Consider the following 26,579-nt stretch of genomic DNA (forward strand, 5'->3'; position numbering starts at 1 on the left):
TTTTCTTTGGCAACTGTCAATAAACTCACTTGCTATAAGCAAATATATTTATCTTTTTGGGGAAGACAATTTCTTTGTCTCTGCAAAGAATCACATCGGTGTCCAACAGTGGAAGAACAATACAGTTTACTGCTTGGATGAAGTTATCCTTAATGTAACTTAGTCTCATATTTGAAAAATATATGAACTATTAGGATTATCTTAAAGCATAATGTGTTTCCTTAAATTATTGGGAAACACTGGTTTGTAGATAAATTTGTTAGCATTTAAGGTCCAATTCACTTAATTACTGCATCAATGCATGTTGTGCAATACTAAATTAGCAGAATATATTTTTAAACCATGTAACAATGCCTTGGCTTAGGCTAAATACAACTATTCAAGAGGAAAAGGGTGTCTCTGACCCTTTTGTTTTACTCGTTTTGCTTCTGTCTGTTTTGAGTCAGGAATAACCCACCCAACACATAACTCTGATATCACGATGCAGTCACAATCAAACACACACCTTTAAAGGTGAAGTGACAATGCTTAACTAGAAGCGGTGCATTTTATCTCAGTGCCTATTTGCTTAACAGTTAAGCATAGATGCATTCATTTTTGTATGAGCTTGTTCTATTAGACAACAGTCTTAATCCAGTAAACTTGACCTCAGGAAAATAACCATTTAAGTTAACAAGAAAGAGGAAATCCTACCTAGTAAAAAAAGAAAGAAAGAAAAAAAAAAGAAGATTATCAGTAATGCTAAGAACATAACTGATAAGAGAAGAGGAATCAAACATGAAACCTTAAAAACAAAAAAGACAAACAAAACCTACAACATGACTGATTGGTTGATCAGGCTGTGTTACACAAAGCAACAAAAGGATAGTTGTAGCATGATGATAACTTCCATGGAAAAGCAAATTGTGGCTGGGACTCTCAACACAAACTAACCTGTGATACAAAGCAGTCACTCAAGGTTTGAGCTAGCCCGCTACAGCTATACAAACTAATTCCAACCCATGGGAAAACAACAAACGTAGCTTCATGGACACGCATGTCCTTTTCCTCAGTCAGAACTACTGTTCTGTAAACAGAAGTACAAACAAGAGAGAATTGGAAAACGGAATGACTCTGAACGTATGACAAAATAAAAGGGATGCCTTTGCATCTAAATCAGCAAACTATTGAATTGTGATTGCCAATGAGTGGACACTTACTTGTCAATGAAATCCCAAAGGCTAATAGAAAAACGTTAAGGGGCACTTAATACCTGTCACCACTCACTACTAGTCCTATTCAGTCTGTCTGTGGGTGGCCTCTTATCGCAGGCTTCGGCTTGTGAGATAACCAGCTTACAAAAAAATGCTCTTGATTCAAAATTGCAAATAACAAGATTATTTTTCTTTAAAATATCGCTACTTCACATATTAATGTATGACCTCCAACTAATAAAACTGAATTTAACATTTGCATGATATATTTTAAGTCAAAGTCTGTGGCCCAAACAAGTGGAGATGCTTACAGAGTCTGATAGGCTTCAGAATGGCTAAATAAGTGAAGAGGCATAATTAGGCATCATTATTCAACTAAACGCCTCTATATGCAAGCTACAAATTAGTGCAGTTCGTGTTAAGAACAAACAAATAAGGAAAGAGATAGCACTCATTGAAACAGCCTTTCTAAATGCTACTCAAACTGCAATATCAAGTATTGACAAACTGCATTTCAGCATTAAAAAAATGTTCAGGAATAGTTAAAGTATTGTTGTTTGATGGCGTCAATGCTCCAATCTGGGATTTGTCTCCATTAATAAATAGCTATTTAATCCATTTGGACCATGGAAAAGGTTACATATTGCCAATTGGCATCTTTACCATGGTTGGAGATACTCCATATAGTATATACTGTATACCGATATTGAAATCTTTGACCGGATAAGACAAAAGCAAGGAACTTATAGCTGAACACAAGAAGTGGCAATAGCAGCACGCACATTAGGCTACTTTTACTGTGAAGTCACAATATTTACAACACCATAACCGATGTTATTGCCTAATTTCATGACAAAACATACAAACATTTAAAGTAAAATTACCTGGTCCGAGGATGCCATTTTTACAAGGATGGGAACAGTTTTCTGCCGAGTTGACGGCACATGAGTGCCAATGGCCGATATACCTTGTTTGTAGAGAGAATCTGAAAAAGTATTTCTTGCTATGGGGGAAGACCAGAGATATTGGGGAAATCCTGGATTTCGGCTTTAAGCAAAAGTGAGCTACAGGCTTTGTGGTAGTATGAAGGTTTAGGTGGGAGGGTTAAGGCTATAGCAAACCATCATTTTTTCATACAACTCTACTAAAATAAACGGTTTTAACGTGGACCTACCACCTGATAAAACAGAGATTGTAAATCAACTACGAAGAAATAACGAAAGAAAAAAACTGAAAAGATTCCCTCAGCTATGGTCACCTGCGGTGCAAATGTGAGGGGTTTTAAAGGTCTACTCTTAAACATCCTATATACGGATTACAATGTAGTTACCACATTACATTTTATACAGTAGCACTTCCTAACATAAGAGGAACGTCAAGGTACATATCAAGTACTTGACCATTATTCCTTCATAGTATGTGTACACCCAGAAGATGTACTTCACAGAAACACCAAGCAGGTTGTAGGTGATGGAAGCCTGTCTGTCATGATAATTTACCCTGGTTAGTTCTGTTTGGGTCAAAGCTGGAAGGAGCAGAAGGGAGTCACAAAAGCCATCCAAACATAGAGGTATTCTAGAGGAGGTGGAGGGAAATCTTTCAGCAGGTGTGTGAGCCGAGGTAAAAAAAAAAGATGACCAAAAGCTGTGCTTTTGTAGAAAACAAATGATGTGAATTTGTTAAAATTCAATTTGTTTTGCAAGACCTGACCTATAAAATGGCCTCTAACTGGGGGGGGGGAGAAAGAAATAAAGTGTACATGAAAACCCATGACGACCATCTCTATAAGGGAAGCCATGCACTGGGGGACAGCTTGGTTCCACTAGTCGTACTGTTGGAGCATCTAAAGGGAAGAGAGGAAATCAGAAAGGCACCCTCCTCCTACAAAGGAAGGCTATAAGAGAACACTGAGATGGCGGGGGGGCGGGCAGTGGAAGGAGGACCTCTCTCCCCCACGGACCAGAGCTCAAGCTAATTCACCACAGGGGGAGGTTAAGTCTGTCCAAAGATTCCTGTTCAGTCGCCCTATCAGCAAAGGGCTAGGACATCAAAGAACATGAAGCTTGGGTGCTAGCGTCCATGTTTTTAGCTTCTCATGACATAGCGGAGCAGCGTTTCACTGGTCAGCGCAGGATATGAGGACTGGAGTCTGGGCTAGGTCCTTCTTCTGACTCTCAGCCAAGCCCCGCTGGCCTCTGAAACGACATGGAAGGAGAAGACACCAGATTGGGGAAACAGTGTTGAACGAGAAAAAGTGCTCCTCGGAGCAAAGGTCTCTGCCAGGTCACGTAGGTTATTGTGGGCCAGCAATGTTTGGAATTCGCCTATCAGGATGGAATATGAAAAAGCACACCCGTGTGAAGTGAGGGGCGCTCTTATCATCGTACATCATCCATTTGTGTAGGACGAAAAATTTGCTCGTCTGCAGATATGTCGTAAATTCTCCATTCATTATCAGTGAATGTAAGACTAAAATTTACACTATAGCTGAATAAAAATCGGACTGATCAGTCTTGATCACTTGACTATAGAGATAATGTGTACCAACAAAAGTTGTGGGAGTATAAACGTTAGATGTAAATCAGGATGGAATAAGAAAAATCTAACGAAATGTCTTGATCACAGGACTATAGAGATCATGTGTACCGATTTGTGTGAAAATTTGATAAAATCTGAAGGAGTAATGAGCATAAGTCGGCCTCCTGGTGGCACTATAAAAGTCAGATGTGAAAAATGTGCTCGGGGTGAAATCAGTCCTCAACTGCTTCCGACATACATATAGGGGTTGGTCCATGCATCCAGAAAGCCAACCCAGTAGTCACTTTGAGTGGAACCACACAAAGCCTTTCACCCTTCTGCGAAAAATGCAGGGCAAAGGTTTGTCCCTTGCCTCTAGGGAGTACACATACAAAGTTTTACACAAAGCGGTGCAGTTTATAGGTAAGCACATGAATCGGCCTGTCATAGCACCACCATGAGGCTTATTTGAAAAGAAGAAAGAAAAGAAAATCAAGTAGCATTTTTTCTTGGGCCTAGTGGGCCTGTGCCAGACTGCCAGTAGAAGTTAAATCTTTAACCACACCAACCCTAACCCTATTCTGGGCATACACATAATAGGCAAACATTCACATCTACAAGCTCACATGGCGGAACCAAGTGTAGACCCCTTGGAGACTCTGATCAACAAAGTATATGTGGTTAATAATGGATAATGTAGAAAACTAGGAATAGGATTTTCAATGCACATTGTACACTGACACTTAGGAGACAACCTACCTGTGAACGTTTTCCATGGCTGCAACCTCAGCCAGTGCAGCCAAGCTGAAGAAAGCAGGCAACTCTTGTGGTACAGTGCTTCTGTCTGCCTCCTCTGGTCTGGGGGAACTATGGCACCCCTTTTCTTTGCATAAATTATTTTGGGGTAATGGCTTCTCATCCTGTTCCTGGTTCAGGTCCCTAATTTTGTCTTCTGTAAAGGAATCAATAAATAAAAGGCCTTTATTCTTTAGCCTCTCTCTTTCTCTGAGAACGTATGAGACATTTAATAAAAGGCCTTTATTCTTTAGCCTCTCTCTTTCTCTGAGAACGTATGAAACATTTAATAATAGGCCTTTATTCTTTAGCCTCTCTCTTTCTCTGAGAACGTAGGAGCCATTTTCAATGAAAGGATGTTGAATTTCTGATATCCAGAAATGTCCATAGATTATTTGAATGAGGATACATCATCATGTTGGATCAGTTGTGGATTATTTGCAATGTATGGGTTTGTGGGTTAATTATCAAATAAACACACCAACTAATTAACTAACCAACTACATACATACAAAAACATGTTTACTCACCCTCCACTGGGGACACACTGCCGTCAGCTGTGCGCACCAGATGGGTGATCTTGCTCTTCCTCGCCTTTCGCTTCTGGCTGCCCACTAGCATCTCTATACTAGTGGTAACCTGGGCATCTGGGCACATTGTGGCAATTATGGGGGCACATGATTTGGCTTTGGAAGCAGAATCTGGCATGGTGGAATCACTCTGCACCGCAACTATGGAGAAAAGGTTCATCACAATTGTTAATGCTCTGCATTATGTCATTTATTTTGCCCTCTATTATTTTGTTTGTATTGCATTTGCTGCACTTTTCTTTCACTGCAACTGGTCATTAACTCATATCTAGGCATTTCTTATTGAGGAGTTACTTTTAATCTTTATGTGTACATTTAGCTTTAAATGGTAATGTATTGCATGTGAGCTATACTGTTGGCCATATAACCACCTCACCCTGCATTCCCCTTTAATAGGACAATTATTCTCTTTCATTGACAGTCGGGTCTACTGCAATCGTTTATTTTCCCTAGATCTATAGGCTCTCAGCATGGCACTTTCATACTCAGCCTGGGTCTATACATCAGGTGGGTGTGACGTTTAGTTAATTACTACAGCTGCCACTGATTGACGTTCCTCGTTTGTTGTACTGTATAGAACACGCCTACTTCATGTAATGTATCAGACCCGATGAAGACCCACAGTGGTCGAAATGTTGTTTGAAACAAACTATTTAATAAATGTTTTAATGGGAGCTAGTGTGCAAACTTCCCTTCCTTTCCTCAGATGTTCATACTTCACATGGCAATGCACATCAATGGCACAATAAGCTATTCAAAATGCCCTCAGTGGCAAAATTCTGTGTTCATGCAGTTATACATTAATTATGCAAAACAAAACCACTGAATGCACAAAGATGAATAGATCTAGGTCTTAATTAAGAAATTACATACGCTATTATTTACTGTATATCAATAATGTCATCGGTGCAGTTTGTGAAAGTACACAATGAGGTTAGGCAAAAAGTAAGAACTCATTTACACACTCATTTCAACTTGATGGAAATGGTCTTCTTTGTTTTTGTGTTAAATCTTTTAGAAAGCATTTGAAAAAATACACTTTAAATAATGGAATAAAGAGAACATTACAATCAGTTAGTGGCACTTGAAAGCACATTATTCATCGTCTTGAATGCATTCACATCCTCACAAAATCCGTACAGTTGCATACTAAAATACAATCACCACATCAATGTTCTAGTTCACCTTTATCCACAGCACTTGGTTTCTCCTTTTTGACTTTATGCTTCCTAACAATCTTGTGGAATGATGTCTTTTTCTGAGATGGAGATGATGACCCTGATATGACAAAAAATAAACAAAGGAAAAAAAAGAGCATGGGTGTGCCGTGTTATGACGTCAAAGTGCCTTAGATTTAACAAACAAAGAATGTTCTGAATAACACAAGTTATGAAAAATGCAACACTACATTTAATGAGTAGAGCAGGCAACATATGGGATGATAGGAATAATTCCAAACTAAATATACAGTATACAGCTATATCTTGCACCACCCCTTACCCCATTTACCTAAACCTTTTTGCCATTTCTTACTATTTTAAAACATTTAAAAATAGTTCAAATAGCAGCTCACAATGTGTCGATGTAGATTGCCTAGTTGCACCATTTTCAAATGTTTTAAAAATAGTTAAAAATGACAAATAAGTTTAGGGATAAGGGTTAAGGGTCCAGTCCAAGTGGAGACTGAGAGTAGGAAGACCACCTTCAAGAATTGCAGATGTACTAGTTGTTTTGTATCAAATACTATTCTTCTGACAGTGTATCAATCTTCCGGCATGATCTTGTAGGGTCAACTTGGTGCAAAATCATAGAAAAAACAGCTGCTTCTTTCTTGGATATGTTAGGTTATATGCCTATTTTATGTCAACCAACTACATTTGCAGGATTCAGCCAAGTGTGCCTGCATCGGGCGCACCCTTTAAGCCAAAATGGACACTTTAAAGAATGTCCAAAAAGACAGTCACCAAACCAATGTGTGGACTAATAATCCTCAAGCATGGCCATCAGTTCAGTTACCTGATAAGAGTCCTAGTAGTACTTAAATGTACTTATTATCTTGAAATATGTCATTGTTTGCAGATGCTATTGCGCTGCTATTGATTACCAACCGCCATTGGGTTGTTTGAAATTTGAGAATGATGTTGGTCATACTGTATACTGTACATACCTAGGTTGTAAAGACGTGCACACGTTTTATTGCAAACTATCCCAACAAACTGTTTAACCGCCCCCATTTCTCCACACATAATTTTTATTTACTTCCATTTAGCAGCTGGCTACTTGTGAGAAAATCATTAAATCGCTTTTGAACTTTCATCCCTATTTTTCATACGATTGTGGTTGTTGAGGTTCCCTGCTCAACAATACTTAAACAAAAGTCAGGACAAAACAAACCATGAAATTTAACAATGAATATGTTCCGTCACACAATCCTAATAGTGATAGCTGTGTTGTTTGACCCGGCAAAGTAATGGTGTATTTGGCCACGCCCTAAAATACCAGTGTAAGGTAATAAGTAATAAGTCCCAGATTGTAACTTTAACTTTGTCCAAAAAACAACGGTTCTTGTGGTTCTTACCTTTGCCAGATTTGGGCGCTTCCTCTTGTGTTGCGGAGACGTCCGGTTTCTTCTTCTTTGCAACAGCAGAGTTTTTCTTATCAAACGTCATCGGACTGTACTGAGGCAGACTGTTGAACTTCTTCTCAAACTCTTCCTCCAGTTTTCCAAGGCTGAAAATTGGCGTTCCAAGTTAAGGGCTACATTTATTTGCACATAATGAAATGAAAGTGCAATGGAATTATAAAAAAAGAAAAGTCTAACGGTTGAGTTTTAAATATCACTACATGATAGAAAATTACATTTTACATAATTATTCAAAACGTCCTCGCTTCAACCCCTAGTTGAAGCTGGGATGTCAGAAAGTCCGAAATGCCAAAACAGATTTATAGAACTGTAGTGACAAATGCAAAAATAATAAGACAAAATACTGACCCCTGCGTAGACTCATCTTTGGACTTGGACTTTTTCAGTTTCTTGGGGTTACTCGGCCCCACCTGAGAAACAGCCCAGTTGTCATCAGTCCAGTTTCCATCATCAGATCCACGGAAAGCGCCTCTTTTACCTAGAAGGTGTAGAACAATAACCTTGTAGATCACTGATAATTACATTCATTATAGCAGTGGTTCCCAAACGTTTTCATGTCAAGGACCCCCAAATTCACACCTATTGGCCCGCGGACCCCCATTTGAAGAGATATGCCAGGGACCCCCATAAGAGAAGATTGTTACGGCTCTGGCAGTGATTCTCAACCCTATGATTTCAAGGACCACCAGTTTGACATGCATTAATCTACGGACCCCCCATTTAATGGCATTTCTATCTCCGAGAGCCTTTTTATTTATATTGTAAAATCAATGTTAATTTAACTCCGAGTGTACTACAAATGGAACCAAAAGGACCCGTTATGCATTATAGCAAACCAAGCTCACACGTTGTTTCACTGATTTGCCTTTAACCATTAAAACCTACCATCTACGGTACTTAGTTGCTGCTCTATACTTGGTTCCCTCCTTCTATTTCTTTTTTACCTCTACACCAAATCTCTTCACTGAAAGTAGATAATCTACAAGACACATTGTGAGCTTGTAGATCTGCAAAAAATAATTTCAGAATATTTGCTCCAGAACAGTGACGCGAGGGTTTATGCGGTTAACTCTAGGTATGTGGTACCTCGGTCTATGTTGGCTCTGAGAGATGTCAGCATTCCTTCAGAGACCAGGGTCTTGTACAAGGCCCCTTTGCAGCTTCTCTCTGACTTCCTGGAACCACGGGCCTCTGCATCGACCTGTTCGTCCTTCACCCGCTCCTTCTCTTCCTCGTCAAGTTTGTCGTGCTGCAGAGGACTGGAGGGGGCGTCATGCTCCTCCGCGCTGCCCTGGGCTTCTGTGCTTTTAGTCTCTGCTTCGTCCACGTCTTTCTCTGGGAAGACGGGCATAGTCTCCTCCTTCATCTCCACCTCGGCAAAGTCAAGCCGCTCGCTGTGCCCGCGGTCCACCTCCATCTCTTCCTCGCTCTCCTTCGGAGGGGTCTTGGCTTTGGGCTTGCTCTTCTTTTTGGGCGAGCTGGAGGAGCTCCCAGCGCCGGCACTGACTGGAGTCCTCTTCTTGGGTTTCTGCTCCGCCTCATTCCACACCCCTTTGGCCACCGCCTCAATCGTGCAAAAGATGCTGTCCAGGTCCGACTCCACATGACCGCCTTTCTTCTTAGCTGAAGGGCTCCCATCGAGGGCGTTTGACTCCTTCTTCTTGCTCTTCTTTTTGACACGTGCATTTTGGCTGCCGGGTTCCGCAGGAACAACGTCGGCCGAGGTAGAAGAGGAAGAGGAGATGGAGGGCAATGGGGGTGACGTTTGAGGGGTCAAGGGATGGTCTCCTGTCTCCTCCTCTTCCTTGACCTCCGCGCTTGTTTCGTCTTGGACAGAGGACGGAGACGTGGTGTCCTGTGGCTGGGAGGCTGTGGTCTCCATCTTGCAGGCCTCCGACGCCAAGCACATCTAACAACAAAAATAAATCAACTATTATTCATGGCATCTGAAGGTATGGATTCAAACTCTACTGGATATGTGTTGACTCTAGATTTACCTCAGCAAGCTGGAAGAGAGCAGATTGCGGGCATTGCTTTCCCTCTGGTGCCGTAGATGTAGACTGTGAAGACACATGTATTCAATTCGAGTAGAGTACAGTAGAACTGTTACGGTAAATGCGTGAATTTCAGTTTCAATTTGTATTAATGGACATTTACTGCCAACTCAACCCAACGTTACATTAATATATACCGTAGATTAATTGAAAACTTTAAATTAGTTGGTCTTTGAGAGCAACACAGGACATTTTCTGTACATGTGGGTAGATTATCGTATTCAGAATAGCCATCTCTGCTTTAAGATTGCACTCATGTGGGCTATAAGGCTAAACTGAATAACGTTAGTCACTTACGGCCAGTCCCCTGGAAAGCAACTCTTGAACTTGTGACATAAAAGAAATACATTCTAAGTCAGCAACCTGTTGGCCATGGAGATATTGCAATTGGGTCCCCAGATAATATCGCAAAGCATTATGATTTTATTGATAATATAACATTAGTATTTATAACAAAACAAAAAATATCATGGATTTTTGTTTTTCTTCACCTTGAAGTGAGTTGTCATAATACCAACAAAAAGGTACTTAAAAGTATAACATGTTAAAATAGCAGATCTAGAAGCCCGTAGCGTGGCACAAAGTGACACGCTATGAGCTGGTATACGGGCATATGCCATTTTCTAATAGCCAAAGTGTAAAAGAATGGTTGAAGCGGTCAAAATCTAATATTTATATAGCAGCAGAATGGGTTAAACAACTACATGATGAAATTCAGTGCAGGATCTGAAACGTAACTTATAATAATCATACCTCTGTCGGTGGGGAAAGTGACGCCTTGACTGTGCTTTTAGCGATGTCAGGTCCTCTTTTCTGTATGGTTTCAGATGTTCTCTATAGATAGAAATGGGAATTATTATTAGCCAATGAATTCAGCTATAATCAACCAAATACCCTGTCAATCACAATAATGGCGGACAGGACTTCCTCTTGTTACCAAATGTTCCAATAAGCAAGTGCAGATGCAGCATAACATGACACAACACAACCACATTCAATTAAAACCTATATACGCTGTAACCTTTTCATCAATGCACTTGAGGCTATGCTTTTGCATAGTATTAATTTCACCCCATTTACAAAAGCCAATTATAAACTCTTAAAACATACCGAGATGTTTGAAGGTCTGACTTAAAGATGGCTTAGCAAAGGGTACAGATCCCCCTCCCAGCCCATGCAAACTACAACTATTTACCAGTGGTGGAGAACTTACTCACGTGTTTTTACTTGGGTAAAAGTACAATACTGCAATGTAGTTAAAAGTAAAAGTCCAGAATTAAAAATGTACTTGAGTTAAAAGTACAAAAATGTACTTAGAAGTACCAAAAGTAGAAAGTACTCATTATGCAGAATGTCCCATTTCACCAGTTTTCAAATGTATACAAATCTTTTGAAAATAAATAGCAGATCTACAAGCTCACTGCATTGTGAGCTTGAAGATCGGCTATTGTCAAATGGCCGAAATGTATATAGGGCTGAAGTGGTTAATGTATGTTTTGTAATAATAATCAAAATCAACAAAGTAACAAGTAAGTAAGTAAATTGTATTGGCGTAAAAGTATAATATTTGCTTTATTTTATTTTGATGTAGTGGAGTAGAAGTAAAAGTATATAAAATGCTCCAGTAGAGTAAAGAATACTTCAAACATTTACTTAAGTACAGTACTTAGTAGTAAATGTACTTAGTAATAAATAGCAGTGGTGTGTGAAGTAATAGATTTATGTCACAGACAATACTATTTATTACTATGTATGACACTATTACTATTTACATATAAAATAAATGTATTTGTAATGATTAAAACATAATATATGACATTATGTCAACACCTTTATTATTGTGAAAACGGTGTAATCTAAATCACTGTTATTTTGAAGGCGCATGTTTGTGCATCCTATTAGGTGCGTTCCCATAGGGCAGCCATTTGTACACCGTCCAGAGTTATGGGGGTCCGTGGCTTAATACCAAGCTGGAGTCCTTGAAATAATAATACAAACTATATGAGAGCTTAAGCAAAAGAAATGTAATCTGAAAACACACCTCTTTCTTAACGCCTGCAAAGGGCTTTCCCACACTGTACACTTCAGGTAGACTGGGTTTAGCAGCACTGGAGGGGATCTGACAACAGGACACACAAGAAACAGTTAGTTAGGCTACATCAAGGTGGAGAGAATCACTGAAATAGCCTATCATGACACTCCCCTGGCCTCTGCTTCCCGTCTCTCTAGGACCAGTGGCGTATACGCCTTGATTTGGACAGGCGTATCGCCTGTCCGAATCAATTTTTGACTGCCCAAAATCCATACACTGAGAAAAAAAAGAGAGGACAAACACCAGACCTGAGAACTATTAGTGGGCAGCGGACTGGCCGTTACGTAGAGCTCGACCATAGATCACCCATTTGAATGCAAATGCATGCCTTTGTAGCCTACTCGTCTGGCAGGTATATCTCTTTGAAAACCTTTAGTGCTTCCGATTGTGCGGGGGGTGGGGGGGGATGGGGACGCAAAGACCTGGTTAACACACTGCTCCGGGCAGCGCACCCCCAGCGCCTCCGCCTCCCAGTTCTTCTACGGTTGTCACGTTTTCGTTTTACTTTTTACCTGATGTAAAGAAGCCTCAGTGCTTTTCTGGTTTTATCCTCGTAGCATTTTTTGTATTGACCCATTTACAAATGTAAATCAAGCTTGTTTGTTAAATCTAGGCTATATCATTGTACATATGCGGTAGACTATATTAATGTCTGGATTTATTAATGCCTGCTGTTATAGCCTACTTTATCTGCGGGATTCAGCGTTTTAGCCAAAGCGATAATTTAAGTATAATAATATAATTTGAAGATGTCTCTTCAACAAATGGGAGCCAGCGGCAGGCTTTTTCCAACTGCGTTCTTTTCATAATTCAGTGTTTTAGGCAAAGCGATGCAGGCCTAATCATTATATTATATTCATACCAAAACTCTGTTGTGTACGCGCGAGTGTGTGTGTGTGATTCTGATCGGTCATCTCTGCGCGTGTTGACTATACACACACGCAGAAGAACCGGGACCAGGTCTTCACGGGGACGACGACAGCACATCTTGCCTGCCCAAAATGTAATTCCTTGAAACGCTACTGCTCTACACATCGGTCTAATAACGGCAGAGAAAAAGGCCTAAAAGAGAACTATAAGAAAGGTTTAGTCTGCTGGTGGCACTAGAGGAAAAGTCATAGGGCGAGGTGAATACGTTTCATAAAGTCGACCAATCAGTACTTTGGGTTTTATAGACACCCATGAAGAATATTCATAATATAAATATAAAACGAATAAGAATTCTTAAAAACTATTCCAACAAGGGGCTCTGCCCCTTTGGAGCTTAGCCAAGGCAGGGTGTTGTGACCTACCTCTCTGGTGGTGAGGGCATGTTCCCCTGCCAGAAGCAGCATGCTCAGGCCTCCCATCTTGGTTGGATCTGATGAGAAAACCACAATAAGCATGTTGAAACCAGATGTGTACTCATATTGCATATATATCACTAATCATCATTCAAGACATCGTTGCGGTCGGGAAGAAACGTTTTTTTCTTAATGCCCTACTTCATCATACAAGTGTTGCACAAAGGTAGTGAAAATAGCAGATCTACAAGCTCACAACCTGTCACATCGCAGTGCGTTGTAAGCTAATTTTACTTTAAAAAATCTAAACAATACAAGGTTTCCACCTGACCACGACAATGTGTTTTGTTTTCACACACCTGCCATAGCGAAATTGAGCTGTGGCATGCCATCCGTCTTGGGCATTTTTTTGGCAGTGACAGAGTCCTTGGCAGAGTTGGAAGAGAAAGACCAAACTTTTTTGCGTGGGTTGCTGACTGGCTGACACGATGGGCTCTTGACTGGTTTGTTGGTGGTGGGGCACCACTTGTAGCCGGGGTTTGCCTTCATAAACGCATCTTTGTACTAAAATAAGAGAAGGTGAAGAGATATGGTTAAAAGAAAAAAAAAGATGACAGACAGGTAAGCCTGTACTTTCTGTGGTAGAACATAACATTGTAGTTAATATCATAATGTATTGAGCAGCTTATATGCATTGGCTAAATATCTTAGCGATTGTATATGGTTAAGTGGTTAAACTGATTTTGATGATATATTAACTAAGTTTGGTAGAGACCCTATGGAACCCCCTCAAGGACCCATGGGGGTCCTCAGACCCAACTTTGAGAAGAAATGTTCTAACATAAACTGTTAAAGGGACACTTCACCCTTTTTGCAAAGAAATATATGTTAATGACGTTTAGAAGCTTTAGAACACTTTCCTGGGGGTCTTTATGTGTGTAATATGGGGTTTTAGATATTTTAGATTGTAGCAGTGAGCCTGTTGTCTCTGATGTCATGGACACTGGGCTCACTTCCTTCCTGGACTACGTGTTGTCTCAGTAAGACAGCTCTCCCCCCTATCCACAAGGAGGAGCAGTGCACCAAACAATTATGGGAATTGTAGTCCAGGAAGGTAGTGAGACCAGTGTCCATGACATCAGAGACACTGTGCTCACTGCTACAATCTAAAATATCTAAAACCACATATTACATACATAAAGACCCCCAGGAAAGTGTTCTAAAGCTTCTAAACGTCATTAACATATATTTTTTTGCAAAAAGGGTGAAGTGTCCCTTTAACATATACACCAGGTTAAGTAGGTCAACCCTTTGTGTAGAAGACATGTATTATACACTAATTGCAATGGTCAGTCAATATGATTATCAATAAAATGAAACAAACAGATGTGCTTGGAACAAAGATATTGGAAATGCAAAGCTACGGATCCATCAATTCCAACCACAGAATGCATACATACATACATGTCGGCCTACATCCAACAACATGAAATGCAACACAAAACAATTGCCAAATACAAAAATACATGGTGCCATGTCAACCAAATACAACCATTAACAAGCACCACCCGGCCAGCATAGATAACAAATAACACTGAAATGCACACAAGTGACATTCATGTTGAATGACGGCACGAGAGATGGGGATATCTGAGCGGGTGTTTGCACAAGGTCCCACTGCGTGCCACAATTTAACATTAATATTGTGTTGGAATTATGTATCACTTAGTAATTTTGTAGTGGGCACTTTGTAAAACCTAGTAGTTATATGGCATATGCCTGCACATTTGTCAAAGATACATTACCCCAAAGGACAATTAAAGTACTGCAACCTTGAACCTTATTATCACATAGACTACACCACCACTGCATTTCAGTATGGTTCTAGAATTTGTTGGCCCACAAAAATTCCCACAAGGGCCCACAATTTGAAGAACAGTATACTGGCAGGAACACTATATAATTGCACAATAATTGCACAGCACAGTATTTACTCTGGGTTCCGTGCAGGTGTTACCAAAATGTCGCCAGTATTGTGAATCTACTAAATCGTAACAATGAGTGTGTCTGTCAGCAATATCCCACTGACATTGAACAAGTTTGATGAACGACAGTCATATCTAACCGGCAAACAGATATGATGTCCCTCTTCCCCTTTATTTAGAGAACCACATTGACTGGATTCGACGCGCCGAAGAGTGAGTTGGTAAAATAAAGTGCAATAAATGCCAGTGTTCTTGTGGCTGGTTGTCCCTTATCATTAGGCCAACCATTGTAGTCCTCAGCGAATCAGTGGAATCGTACTGATTCTACTGCTGTGCCAAACTTGCAAACCCATCAATTGGTGGTAAAGTATACCGCCCTGGCCTCAACTAGTTGGCCTCAACTAGAGATACTATTTTTTTTTATATATAAAGAAGGTTGACCACCTTATACTTTCATCCTGCTGAAACCTTGCCCAAATATGGAGACCTAAATACATCATAGATCCAGTAACTGACATCATAGGCCAGGAAATCAGATACACATGGGAGCCATACTGTAGCCCGGGCATTGCATGTTATACTTATAATATAATAAACTAGCTTTATTTATGCAGCTATACCAATCTTATTTGGCACCCTCTGGCATCACAGGATGGGTCACAGATTTTGCTGTACCACAAGATCATCTATCAAATTCTCATTTTTGTCTCCTAGCGGCGGGTTGTAGCACAGGGTACAACGGAGGGTTAATGCACCCCTGTCTGTGGGTGAGGACCAATCAAAGTTTAGCCTAATCGCTTTTTGTTGAGCGGAGCTAACCGCTCCATTGTGTGGCTTTGTGCGTTTGTCTACTCTTATTTATTACAACGTATTGCCATCCCACTTTTATGTTCGATATGTGAAATCACCCTGCTATTGGGGGGCGAGACGTAAATGGGGCTAACCCTCGTTTAAGAATTAGTTTTGTCCATGTCCATTTCTGGGCTTGGTACTTAATAAACAGTACCAAAATTCAACATCTATTGAATGCAAACATGAAAAAGACCACGCTCACCTCCTTGGCCATGTCAGTGTACTTCTGCTTCTCCTTGGGGTCCAGGACAGCCCACCAGTCGGCCAGTATCTTGGTGGCCCCGCGGTTGTCTAGGCGCGGGTGCTCCTGCCGCACCAGCGAGCGGTGGCGTTTACAAAAGAGGAGGAACGCATTCATGGGTCGGCGAGCGCGCTGTTCAGACGCGTCCTCCTCTACTTCCTCTGTCTGGACTCCACACTGGACCGCTGGGCCCTGGCCCTGGCTGCACAGCTCTGGCTGCTAACACACAATGCATAGGCCCGTTACAATTGTGACATTTTACTTGACGATTAACCGTCAATAATTGCGATTAAGGCTTAGTAAACAAAAGGTGCACAGGGCAGATGTGACACATAACTTAGATGATTTAATAACTTAATACTTTATATGAATAGTGGAAATCTGTGGATCTACAAGCTCAAGCTTGTAGATCTGCCATTTCCTTTATTTTTTTAAATCCAACATGGAAAGTTTATCGCAAATAATTGCGATTAGGCGATTATGTAAGCCTAACAACTAATAAGCTCTTTAGTCTTACCCATCTCCAATAAACTTGGATACATGTATGCACTGCTAATGTAACTCTTCCATGATGAAAATTCCTATATCACCCTTTGATAGAAGGGTCAGTGGGCCAAATCAAGAAAACTAGCAGTCATACAATACAAACTTCATTATTACCTTGTCCAATTCCTCTTCATCTTCCTCTTCTTCCTCCTCTGAAAAGTCCAGGGCCTTTTTGGAGAGAAGTGGGTGCCACTGAAGACACTTCCGCTTGGGGCGCTTGCCACTAATCTCCCCCACAGCAGGTGTCTCCTTACCCCTTCCTCCACCCTTCATGGTACTACCACGCCTGCACACAAACAGGCATACAGAAAACTCATCAATAAAGAATTTGACATAATGTACAGCTTCATGGTACTACCACTCAGTGTAGGATTTGACATGATTCACAACGATACGGTTAATATCATTACCAATGTTTCTCTGATTGATTGATTGATTGATTGGAGACAATGAGAACTAAGCATCATGAGCTTCAAGCTACGGTGTAACCACAACCAGCTATATTATATTATAAGATAATCTATCTTCACCCCATTAATTCTGATTTGACTTTAATCCATGTTGAGAGTGAATACCAGGCATAGAAGACAATCAGGTCTTTCCTCTGCACATATTTAGCATATATATTTAGCAATATGACGGCAGCACTTTAAAATGGCAAAGATATGAACGAGAAGGACATGCTAAAGTAGGCAACCCTGTTAAAAAACAAGTTAATACATTCCCTCCCGTTACCATTAATAATTATAGTAATAATACATTTTATTTGTAATGCGCTTTAGATTTGGCTCAAATCTTCGAATTGCTAATTCAAGTGTGCTTTGCCGGTGGGTGGTCACAATGCAGGCAGAATGGAGGAATAAAAAGAAGAGTGAAAGGAATGGTGGATATATACCACCATATATATATACCATATATATATATATATATATATACACGGTAGCCTAAAAAGTGCGAGTGTCAGGCTTGACTACACACTACATTTTCTCATTTAAAATGTGTTTATATGAGAAGGAAAGGGTTCAGAGCATGGACAATATTCAAGTTAAAAGGTGGGAGCATGCATATACCGGTACATTAGTTCTGCTACAGTCTCTGACTGAATGAATGTTCCATTTCACCCCAGAAGGTTAATTTGCAACTAATTTGGTAGTTTGAAACAATCGATATCACGAGCTAGCGAACAGTCTGGCAGTTCCCATGGCAGCTATCAAAATAAAATAAAATGCTCAAATACAAATAGTGGGGGGAAAAATACTGAAAAAGGTAATTGTCGATATCACGAGCTAGCGAACAGTCTGGCAGTTCCCATGGCAGCTATCAAAATAAAATAAAATGCTCAAATACAAATAGTGGGGGGAAAAATACTGAAAAAGGTAATTGCATTAAGTTTAAAGACATTAAATTCAATGCTCTATATAGTTGTCGTTTCTTAACGCGTAAGCTCCGTATACTTCATCATACAGTATATGGGGTTGTGTGGCTAAAGTAGCAATCAATAAGCTTGTTTGGGTTTGTAAATCTGCTACTTCTAATAAATAAATACAAATCAAAGTCACAAAAGAGAAATTTGGTGTCTATCCCAGAACAGGACCTAGCTCCTTTCGGGAACCCTCGATTAGCTTTTCTGAAGTTTGGACGTCGCTACCCTAGGGTCCCTGATCGGTTATTAAACCCTCCATGGGATGCAGATGTACATATCCTCCGTTCACGGAGAGCCGCGGCACCGCTTGAGTGTTGGTGAGATGTTTCAAAGATGCATAACACGGCTATAGGAGACAACGGAAACGTGTACGAAATGGCATTAACCGCCGATGCCGTTACGTATTTTTTATCTTTTTTTAAAGTTTTGGCTTCTCTGAAAATCTCTCTTCCTACAAGCTCACACTGCATTGCTAGGAAAATATTTCAGAACATCTTTTGATATTTGTAAGTTGACATGTGTTTACATGACAACTTTAAATAGGATTGAACTTTTATTCTGAATGAAAAGGGGATTTAACCGTCCATGTTCTGAAGGCTTTTTGTATGAGAAAGGTAAAAACTAAAACAAAAGCAAGATTTACTCTCCACAACCGTATGTTTGGGATAACACTGCTGCAATGCATACTGTAAGTACAAACTAATTCCAGGTCATGATACAGGAATGGTATACTTATTTCAGTTTTAGAATTTAAGAATTGTGTCACGCCTATATAATGTAAAAACTGATTGAGGAATCAGCAAGTTAATAGTTTAGTGTGAAATATTCACAACACATTTCCAGATTGTATATTCGTATATTCATCACGTTCCCGTTGTCCAGGACAGTAACCCTTTTTGGTGTTTTGACTCTTCCGGACGGGAACCCCTTTTGGGGTTCTTGTTGCCATGCATGTACAGTATATAGCAGCATAATGTTTTTGTTATAACCAAAGTGTGATCGGGGTCAATTACCTTCCCTTTAGACAGAATTACTGATTGCGTCTTTATGTACTTTGATAGAACAAGACCATGGGATGTTAAGAGAGCCCAAATGAACCCCCTACTGACCATGATTTCATCAGTTCTTATTTACAATGCTAATTTTCTCACTTAACTCAACAGAAAAATGGCCTTGGAGAATCCCAGCTATTTAAGGAGCCATGTGCAACATCAAACTGACTCTTTTTGCTGATTTACTTACTAAGGACTTTGATATCTAGTCATTCACAAAGCCAATACTTTCATTGCGCAACTTCCCCTATACTGTGATGCAGGTATACCACACAAGTGAAAGAACAATGAGATGGATCCAATAAAATATCAACTGCACTATATGCTATGATCATTTTGGATTTTACTTAACACTGAAAATAAACAAACCCTACCTACATGCAACCTAGATACAAGATAACACACTGATGTTTTTTTTACCAATTGAACCCTAGCGCACCTCTTCTTGGATCTACAAGCTCACAACATCACATTGCAAGTGAGCTTGTAGATCAGCTATTTTGCGGCGAAGATATTTGGTGTAGAGGGACCAAAAGGAGAGGGGTCCAGGGATAGACCCGTACGCTGACCTCTTGAAATTAATATAGGGCAGCGGTTCTCAAAAGTGCGGTCCAGGGTCCGCCAGGGGTCCTTGGGGGGTTCAAAGGGCTTACCAGCTAAATCATCGGACGGTTACGAATTTGCATATTCCCACAATTATGGGGGTCTGTGGGCTAATGCATACCATATTAGGGGTCCTTGCAATTAAAAGGTTTGAGAAAAACTGATATAGGCTTTACGTGGCGAACACCATCACTGTATCACATAAGGCCATCAATGAGAATAGTGATGAGATTTCCCCATGATGTAGCATTACTGATCAAAAAGGAACCCAGTGATGATGACTATGAGTAAGTAGGCTAATCAGCATCCATTTGATCAACACTTGATTAATTGACGTTTCATCACATGCTGATGTCTTCCTCATTCCAGTGGATCTTAATAACCTCTATACAGGTGGTCCTCAGCCATGGAAAAGTCTGATACATGCAACTGTGAAATGCAATGTGAGAAACCTATTTGAAAAATAGTGAAAATAGCAGATCTACAAGCAAACAACACGCCACATTGTGTTTCACTTAAATTGCTGTTAAACCCTATACTGTCCCCCAGGGGTCTATACTTGGGCCTTTCCATTTCCGCTCTACATTAAATATTTGTATCACATTGCGGTGGTTGTGAGCTTGTAGATCTGCTATCATTACTGAATGTTGGTACGCAAGAGACGCAAGGCCCTAGCGTTCATGCGGTCATAGTGGCATATTCCAAACTGCAAACCATTGGGTTAGAACCCGCTGTTGATTGGTTACTGGTTGCTACAAGTGCATGGACTCATGAATAACTTATGTACTTTCTAAAGCTGAGCTCAGACTGCAGGATATGTATTGAGAACTGCATTTAGCTCCATTTTGCCATCCCAGGCAAAACATTTTAAGATCATATGGGAAAACTAAATCAGATTTGAAGTATGATCAGCGTGTTTGGTTGGCTCTGTGGCTCTAGTGAAAGTAGTGGGTCAAGATGTCAATCAGAGCCTCTCCCGGTAAAAGAAAACAACAACAAACAAACATATGTTTCCTTATTATCACTCCAAACTCCAGCATCCCTATTATGGTGAGTAGAGTATAGTAGTACAGACAGAGAGATTAAGTGGTTAATAAGAAAAAGAAAAATGCCACAATGCATTGTGGAGCTGAAAGAAAAGATCATTGAACTGTGGCAGGGGTGTCTGCATGATGTCTAAAACAAAGACCTACATGATAGGAGTCGGATGGGTTATATTAAGTTAGGAACCGATAGCTGTCACAGCACAGCTACAAGTACACTAGGACTGCACCATTCTTGCTCAAATGTGAATCACGACCTAAGAATTGAGATCACGATTCTCACACAATTCTTATTTTGTCAATAAAAACAGTCCCTGTTTAGACAGGGACTGTTATGATATTATCAAAGTGCTTGATTAAAGTTATGTATTTTTTCCTCTAGAACAGTTAATCAAAGTGCTGCTGTACATTAAAATATAATAATTGAAAATAAACCCAGTTATTTTTGGACAATTAATTTAATACAAGCACTTCTCTAGCGCCTTCATCGTGTTTTTTAAACCACTTATTCTGACTGGGGACCACTGGTGGGCCATGAGGGTATTGCAAGTGGGTCCCCGAATCTTGGCCCACCCAGATGGGTTGGCCACAAACGCTTTGACATTTTCAACTGGGTCCTGGCCCCTGACCCAGAAAAGGTTGAGAACCATTGTTTTAAAGCCCTCATTTTGAATGGTGTTGATTGGAGCCAAATCTTTATCCAAGTGATAGGTGATGGCTTCTTTAATCTTTTTGTGCCTTTGGGAACGTGAGAGATACATCGATGCACTGTAACGTTTGTGTGGTCTGGCGGCTGGGAATTTGTGATTTATTTTTACTGTCCTTCATTGCTAAATTATATTGGATTTCATGGTGATGTTTGGAGTGGCTATAGGGAGTTGTAGTGTTCCTTGTGACGCTGCAATGATGATTTTCATTGGAAATAAATAACTTACGGCATCAAACGGAAATCAACAACAGAAATACACAGCAAAATCAAATTTAACTTGGGCTAAATGTGTGTGTCCATTTTTAACTCTCAGAGTTCAATTAACAGACTTAACTGTTTACTGTATGTCAAGCAAGGCTCTTCAGTTGACTTAGGTAGTAAGGAGGAATAAGTCCAGATGTAAAAACAATGACTGACATTGACTATAGAGGTGCGGTTTCATCAACCTTTTGCGAAAATAAGAACTGATGAAATGCGATTCATCGAGATATGAAATAAGTTCATAAAATAAGCAGTAGGTGGCATTATTTTGCCACTAAAGCATATTATTTGACTTTACATCAAATATATTATACACAGCCTGGTTGGCGATTGGGCTACAAGTCCTCTATGCTGTCCAGAGGCAGTCTTCAAATCATGCTGCCTGTTAAATAAATAGGCGTGTCAACTTGACAGGGGCTGGTAAGTAATAGGTTTCGTTTTCAAGCACAGGGACCCCTCCCGACTTTTGTGATTGAACGCGATGACCGTGAATTTACATTTTTCCGTGTTGCTTCTGTTGTTGACTACTAACCTCCCCTCGTCCGTTCCGAGTTGTTTTGGAGAAATATATTCACCGATCTAACTTCCATCATCAACACACTCACAGCAAGAGCCTGCAGACAGTGAAACTTCAAAAACAGCGCTTTGAGGATCCAGAATGAGTGCGTAAATGTATCCACATCACACCCTCCCTGGCCAGTGGCCACCCACCCTCCGTTCACTCCACTGACTCCCCATTGAGGTTTTTCTTTTCCAACTGTTCAAAAGCAATATAATGAGAGTTTAATGCTTTCTAATTGGAAACCTTTTTCTAAAATGTTTCCATACCCCATTAGCGCATTTCTTTTTTTAACCCATTTAGGCCTGAGGCTGATTCTAAAAACGCCTCTAAATCCTGACCCAAGTTTCCTGAAAAACTTCAAATATTTATATAGCAGCATCCATCCCCTTCAAGTGCAAAAGTGTTTTTGCGAAAAATGAAGACTTATTCGCATTTTGAGTCGTTTCCATTCAGAAGTTTATGCGCAAAAGCCTGAATGCGCTTGATGGAAACGCACTTAGTGACTATAATTTCATTAATAACTCATTCATCTATTTACTACTTTCTGCCAACTGCAATGTTGGTTTGTTCATGACTATTTTATCTTATCTGCTAAACCTGTAAGTAATGACCATGCAAAACATGTTTTGCGCATGCCGTTCACTTCCTTGTTTACGGCCCAACTGAACTGTCTCTTTACTCAAAATCTACGGCGCTCTCCATGTTTTGTTTTTTTTGGCTTTTGCCTTTATCGATAGGGTACAGTAATTTTTGGACAGGAAAGGGGGAGAGAGATGGACATGCAGCAAAGGCCGACGGGCTCGGGACTCGAACCCGCGACACGGTGTCAGGCTGGATTACCGGCCTAGGTGCCTGCTCTCCATGGTTTTGATAAAACGGCAATGTTCTGTCATCATTTCTAACTTAACCAATCATCTCGCTTGGAATATAAACATTTCTAGAGAGAGATTATACCTCGCGGCACACTGGAAGTGTTGAATGGTAACCGTTTTATGACTTTCTTATTAATTGTTAATTAAAACCTACTACATACTTGATGTCACTAGAAGCACATAGTAGACTATAAAAATGGTATATGTCATTCTGATAATAAACACTGAAATAGATTTTGTACCAGTAAGTATTATGTCTCTTAAATAATGTAACAAGGACAAATGCATCAAATACTAGGGACAGGAACCGACTTATATTCTCAAGCACGTCTTTTAATCCATTCTGCTGTTGCATTGTCATTCTAAGTGGGTCTGCTAAATGCCTACAATGTCAATATAACTTAATCAAGGAAATAACTTGAATCAAGTTGAATGCAAGTTGAATCGTTCAACTTTGCCTCAACTCATCTTGATGCAGACTTTATTTGTGTGCTCTTTGTGGCACAGATGTCCAGACATATTGTATTGTATTAAAGACAAAATGGCAACGTTACATTATATTATATTGACCTTGATTTACAACAATTAATAATGCTAAATAGTGTGTCCGAATATTATATGTTAATATAGGTAGGGTATATATTTTGTATTATTTTTGTCTCTGTTGGTATGCATCCACTGTAGAAATACCAAACAACCCAATTGAATCAAATGATTCAGACACCAACACTGTTGTGGTTACATAGCCTATTCCAGAGACCAAATCAGACTGATGTATGAAAACAGACTTTAAGAGTTATTAATCAGTGGTTCTTAAAGTGGGGTCCAGGGACCCTCTGGGTTCCAAATGGACCTTTGCTGCAGTCTCGGAGTGTACAAATGGAATTAAATGGGTTCCATTTGTACACAGAGTTATGGGGATCCTTGAAATTCAAAAGTTTGAGAACCATAATACTGAACGGGAAACCGGGGATACTTACTTTAAAACAAACTATGGAAATGCTGTATGGGGTGATGAAGATGGAAGCTGCCACTCAGTCTTTGTCATGCAATGAAGATGCCCTATAAAAATACAAGTCGTTAGTCTCATCAAGTGTTAAATGATCATTAAGTATGCTGCAACAATCATGGCAAAACAAAAACACGGACTCTCGTGTGGTCGGCAGCTAAATGACCAAAGCAACTTCATATTTGAGTGCGAAACCGCATTAGCACACTCACTCACAGAGACCTAAGCGAGAAACTATGGTGGGACATTTTGCTTGTCACTGACCATTTCAGTCGCGTAGTCAATCCACCCTTCCAGTCAAAACCAAAGCATCCAGGCCAAAGCCCCGCGATCATCCGGCAAATGTAACACAATGCAAAGCTCCGTCTCTCGCTCGGTACATTAAAAAACGCACAGTTGCGGTAGTCAATGCTCGCTGCGCAGAGGTTTAGTTGTTTTCAGGTAAAAGTGCTGATGCCCGATTGGACAGTCACACACTCACACTCCAGAGTGAAGTCTTGAGTGACTCTATTGGGGGTTTCGGGTGCAATAACAACGCATTCTTTTGGGGGGGTTCGCTGACATACAGTGTCGTTCGCCTACCTAGTGCTCCTGTCGTGCGTGTGGCGAGCTCGCATTATCATTTCCGAGCGAGAAAAACGTCGATCTCTGGGGTCTGACAAGACAGACAGGCGAATGAGAGTCCATCTTGCTTTGGAGAGAGAGAGAAAACGAAGTGCAGTAACAGTAGGGGAGATTTCACTCTGTCTGTCCAACTCTCCCCCTCCGATGCAATATGGTCGAATGTCTCCCGAACGTGATAAAAGCCAAGTTCATTAATTAAACTGGGGATTTTCTAACCGGCCACACGCATCCGTCCAGCTACGTTTGCCGAACACTGGCTCCATGTCCTACCAGTTTACTAGGAATAAAAGTAGCTACTTAGCCTGCTAGCACTTTACGTATAGCCCTCACTGCTGCTGGACGTGTCACAGCATTAACATGCAATGGTTTCAAATCCCACGACCCATTTAGCCGCTGACAAACACCGTAGCCAAACAGACGCCTGCAAAAACAAAGTGATTGTTTATGCAACCGATCGATACACAACTATTAGGTTTGGATACATTGTAGCCGTGCGTTTGATGCGGATGGTGGGGGGGGGGGTTAAGGGGGGGATCATACCACCTCACGTACAGAAACAGTTGCTTTATATCGCGTATTTACACGCCGATTCCACCGCGACTGTGAATTAGAAATTTAACAACATCCGAGGAGAGGGCAAGTTATGGCCACAAGTTGTGAATGCGATCTCGATGTGGGAAAATAATTACGGGTTGAGACCAGCAAATGCACGGGGTGGGAGGACATCATGTCCAAAAGCAAGCGATAATAATACCATTTTCAGAGTGATCTGACTGAGAGGTCGCGACTCGGATTGAATGAAAGATTGCAGAACTACAGGTTCTCTGTCATGAAGGCGTCTCAATGATCCTCGGCATACCTACCTCTAATGTACATCAGCCCAAGTGGCAGCAGGGCCCTCTCATCCTCAACCAGCGTCCAGCTTGTTTTAACTTATTGACACATAACAGTTCAGCAGCACTGACTGACTGCCTGCCTGCCTGGAAGAACACACTTCGCCCCGGCCGGATGAATGTGATCGTCGGCGAATCGACAACGCATGCGACCGCGACCCCCCCCCGCGCACACGCACACACACACACACACACCTCACATAATTTATGCGCGGATTTAAGTGGAATTACACAAGTTTTCAGTGACATTACGTGGAAACACTTTCGCTTTCCTCGTCGAACTACACATTTCGCATCTTATCCATCTTACCCTCCCCCCCGTTCGCAAAGTGTTCCAGTCTGGCTGATGTTCACAGAGAGACAGACAGACCCACACGCATTGCACTGGCCTCAGCCATGTTAACATCATTCACGATCTGACCCCGAGCCACTCGCAAAAGTTGATCTTTTGCAAGATCGACTTAGGCAAAGGTCACTGCAAATGTGTGGGCCACCTCGTTATAAAAGCGATTACATGCCACTGGAAGGTTAGTCACACAGTCAGTTTGCAGTTGAGTGATACTTGCTATAGCTTCCTGGGTGTTGTGCTGCTACTGATGAATCGGGAGTACAATGTTTAGAAAATAGAACCGCTGTTCCAGCACTCACCCGCAACAACCCACCTTAGCAAGCGTGGTGCTCAAGCCGGACCTCAGGCTGTGATAGACCCGGACCCCTTTAGACTTAAATGATCACA

At 40.8% G+C, this 26,579-nt stretch overlaps 1 protein-coding gene across 6 annotated transcripts; it reads right to left on the reverse strand.

Moving 5' to 3' along the window:
• On the reverse strand, positions 1-26,579 carry bbx (BBX high mobility group box domain containing). 6 transcript variants are annotated; one of them, XM_080780586.1, is made up of 16 exons: positions 26,506-26,579; positions 24,298-24,379; positions 16,907-17,078; positions 16,208-16,465; positions 13,528-13,732; positions 13,178-13,245; positions 11,835-11,912; positions 10,547-10,627; positions 9,737-9,799; positions 8,826-9,648; positions 8,088-8,217; positions 7,674-7,825; positions 6,281-6,373; positions 5,036-5,236; positions 4,470-4,662; positions 1-3,388 (listed from the first exon to the last, which is right to left on the reverse strand). In XM_080780586.1, exons 3-16 carry the CDS (start codon positions 17,063-17,065, stop codon positions 3,310-3,312), a joined length of 2,583 nt encoding a protein of 860 aa, XP_080636712.1. In that variant the 5' UTR covers positions 17,066-17,078; positions 24,298-24,379; positions 26,506-26,579; the 3' UTR covers positions 1-3,309. The 6 variants fall into 6 exon arrangements, with proteins under 6 accessions (XP_080636712.1, XP_080636714.1, XP_080636715.1 ...); XM_080780588.1 differs by having other exon boundaries at positions 26,492-26,549; XM_080780589.1 differs by lacking the exon at positions 26,506-26,579 and adding an exon at positions 25,814-25,996 and having other exon boundaries at positions 16,208-16,462.

This window comes from Protomyctophum bolini, assembly GCF_963924005.1.
Source record: "Protomyctophum bolini genome assembly, chromosome: 13".
In the NCBI taxonomy this organism is placed as follows: Eukaryota; Metazoa; Chordata; class Actinopteri; order Myctophiformes; family Myctophidae; genus Protomyctophum; species Protomyctophum bolini.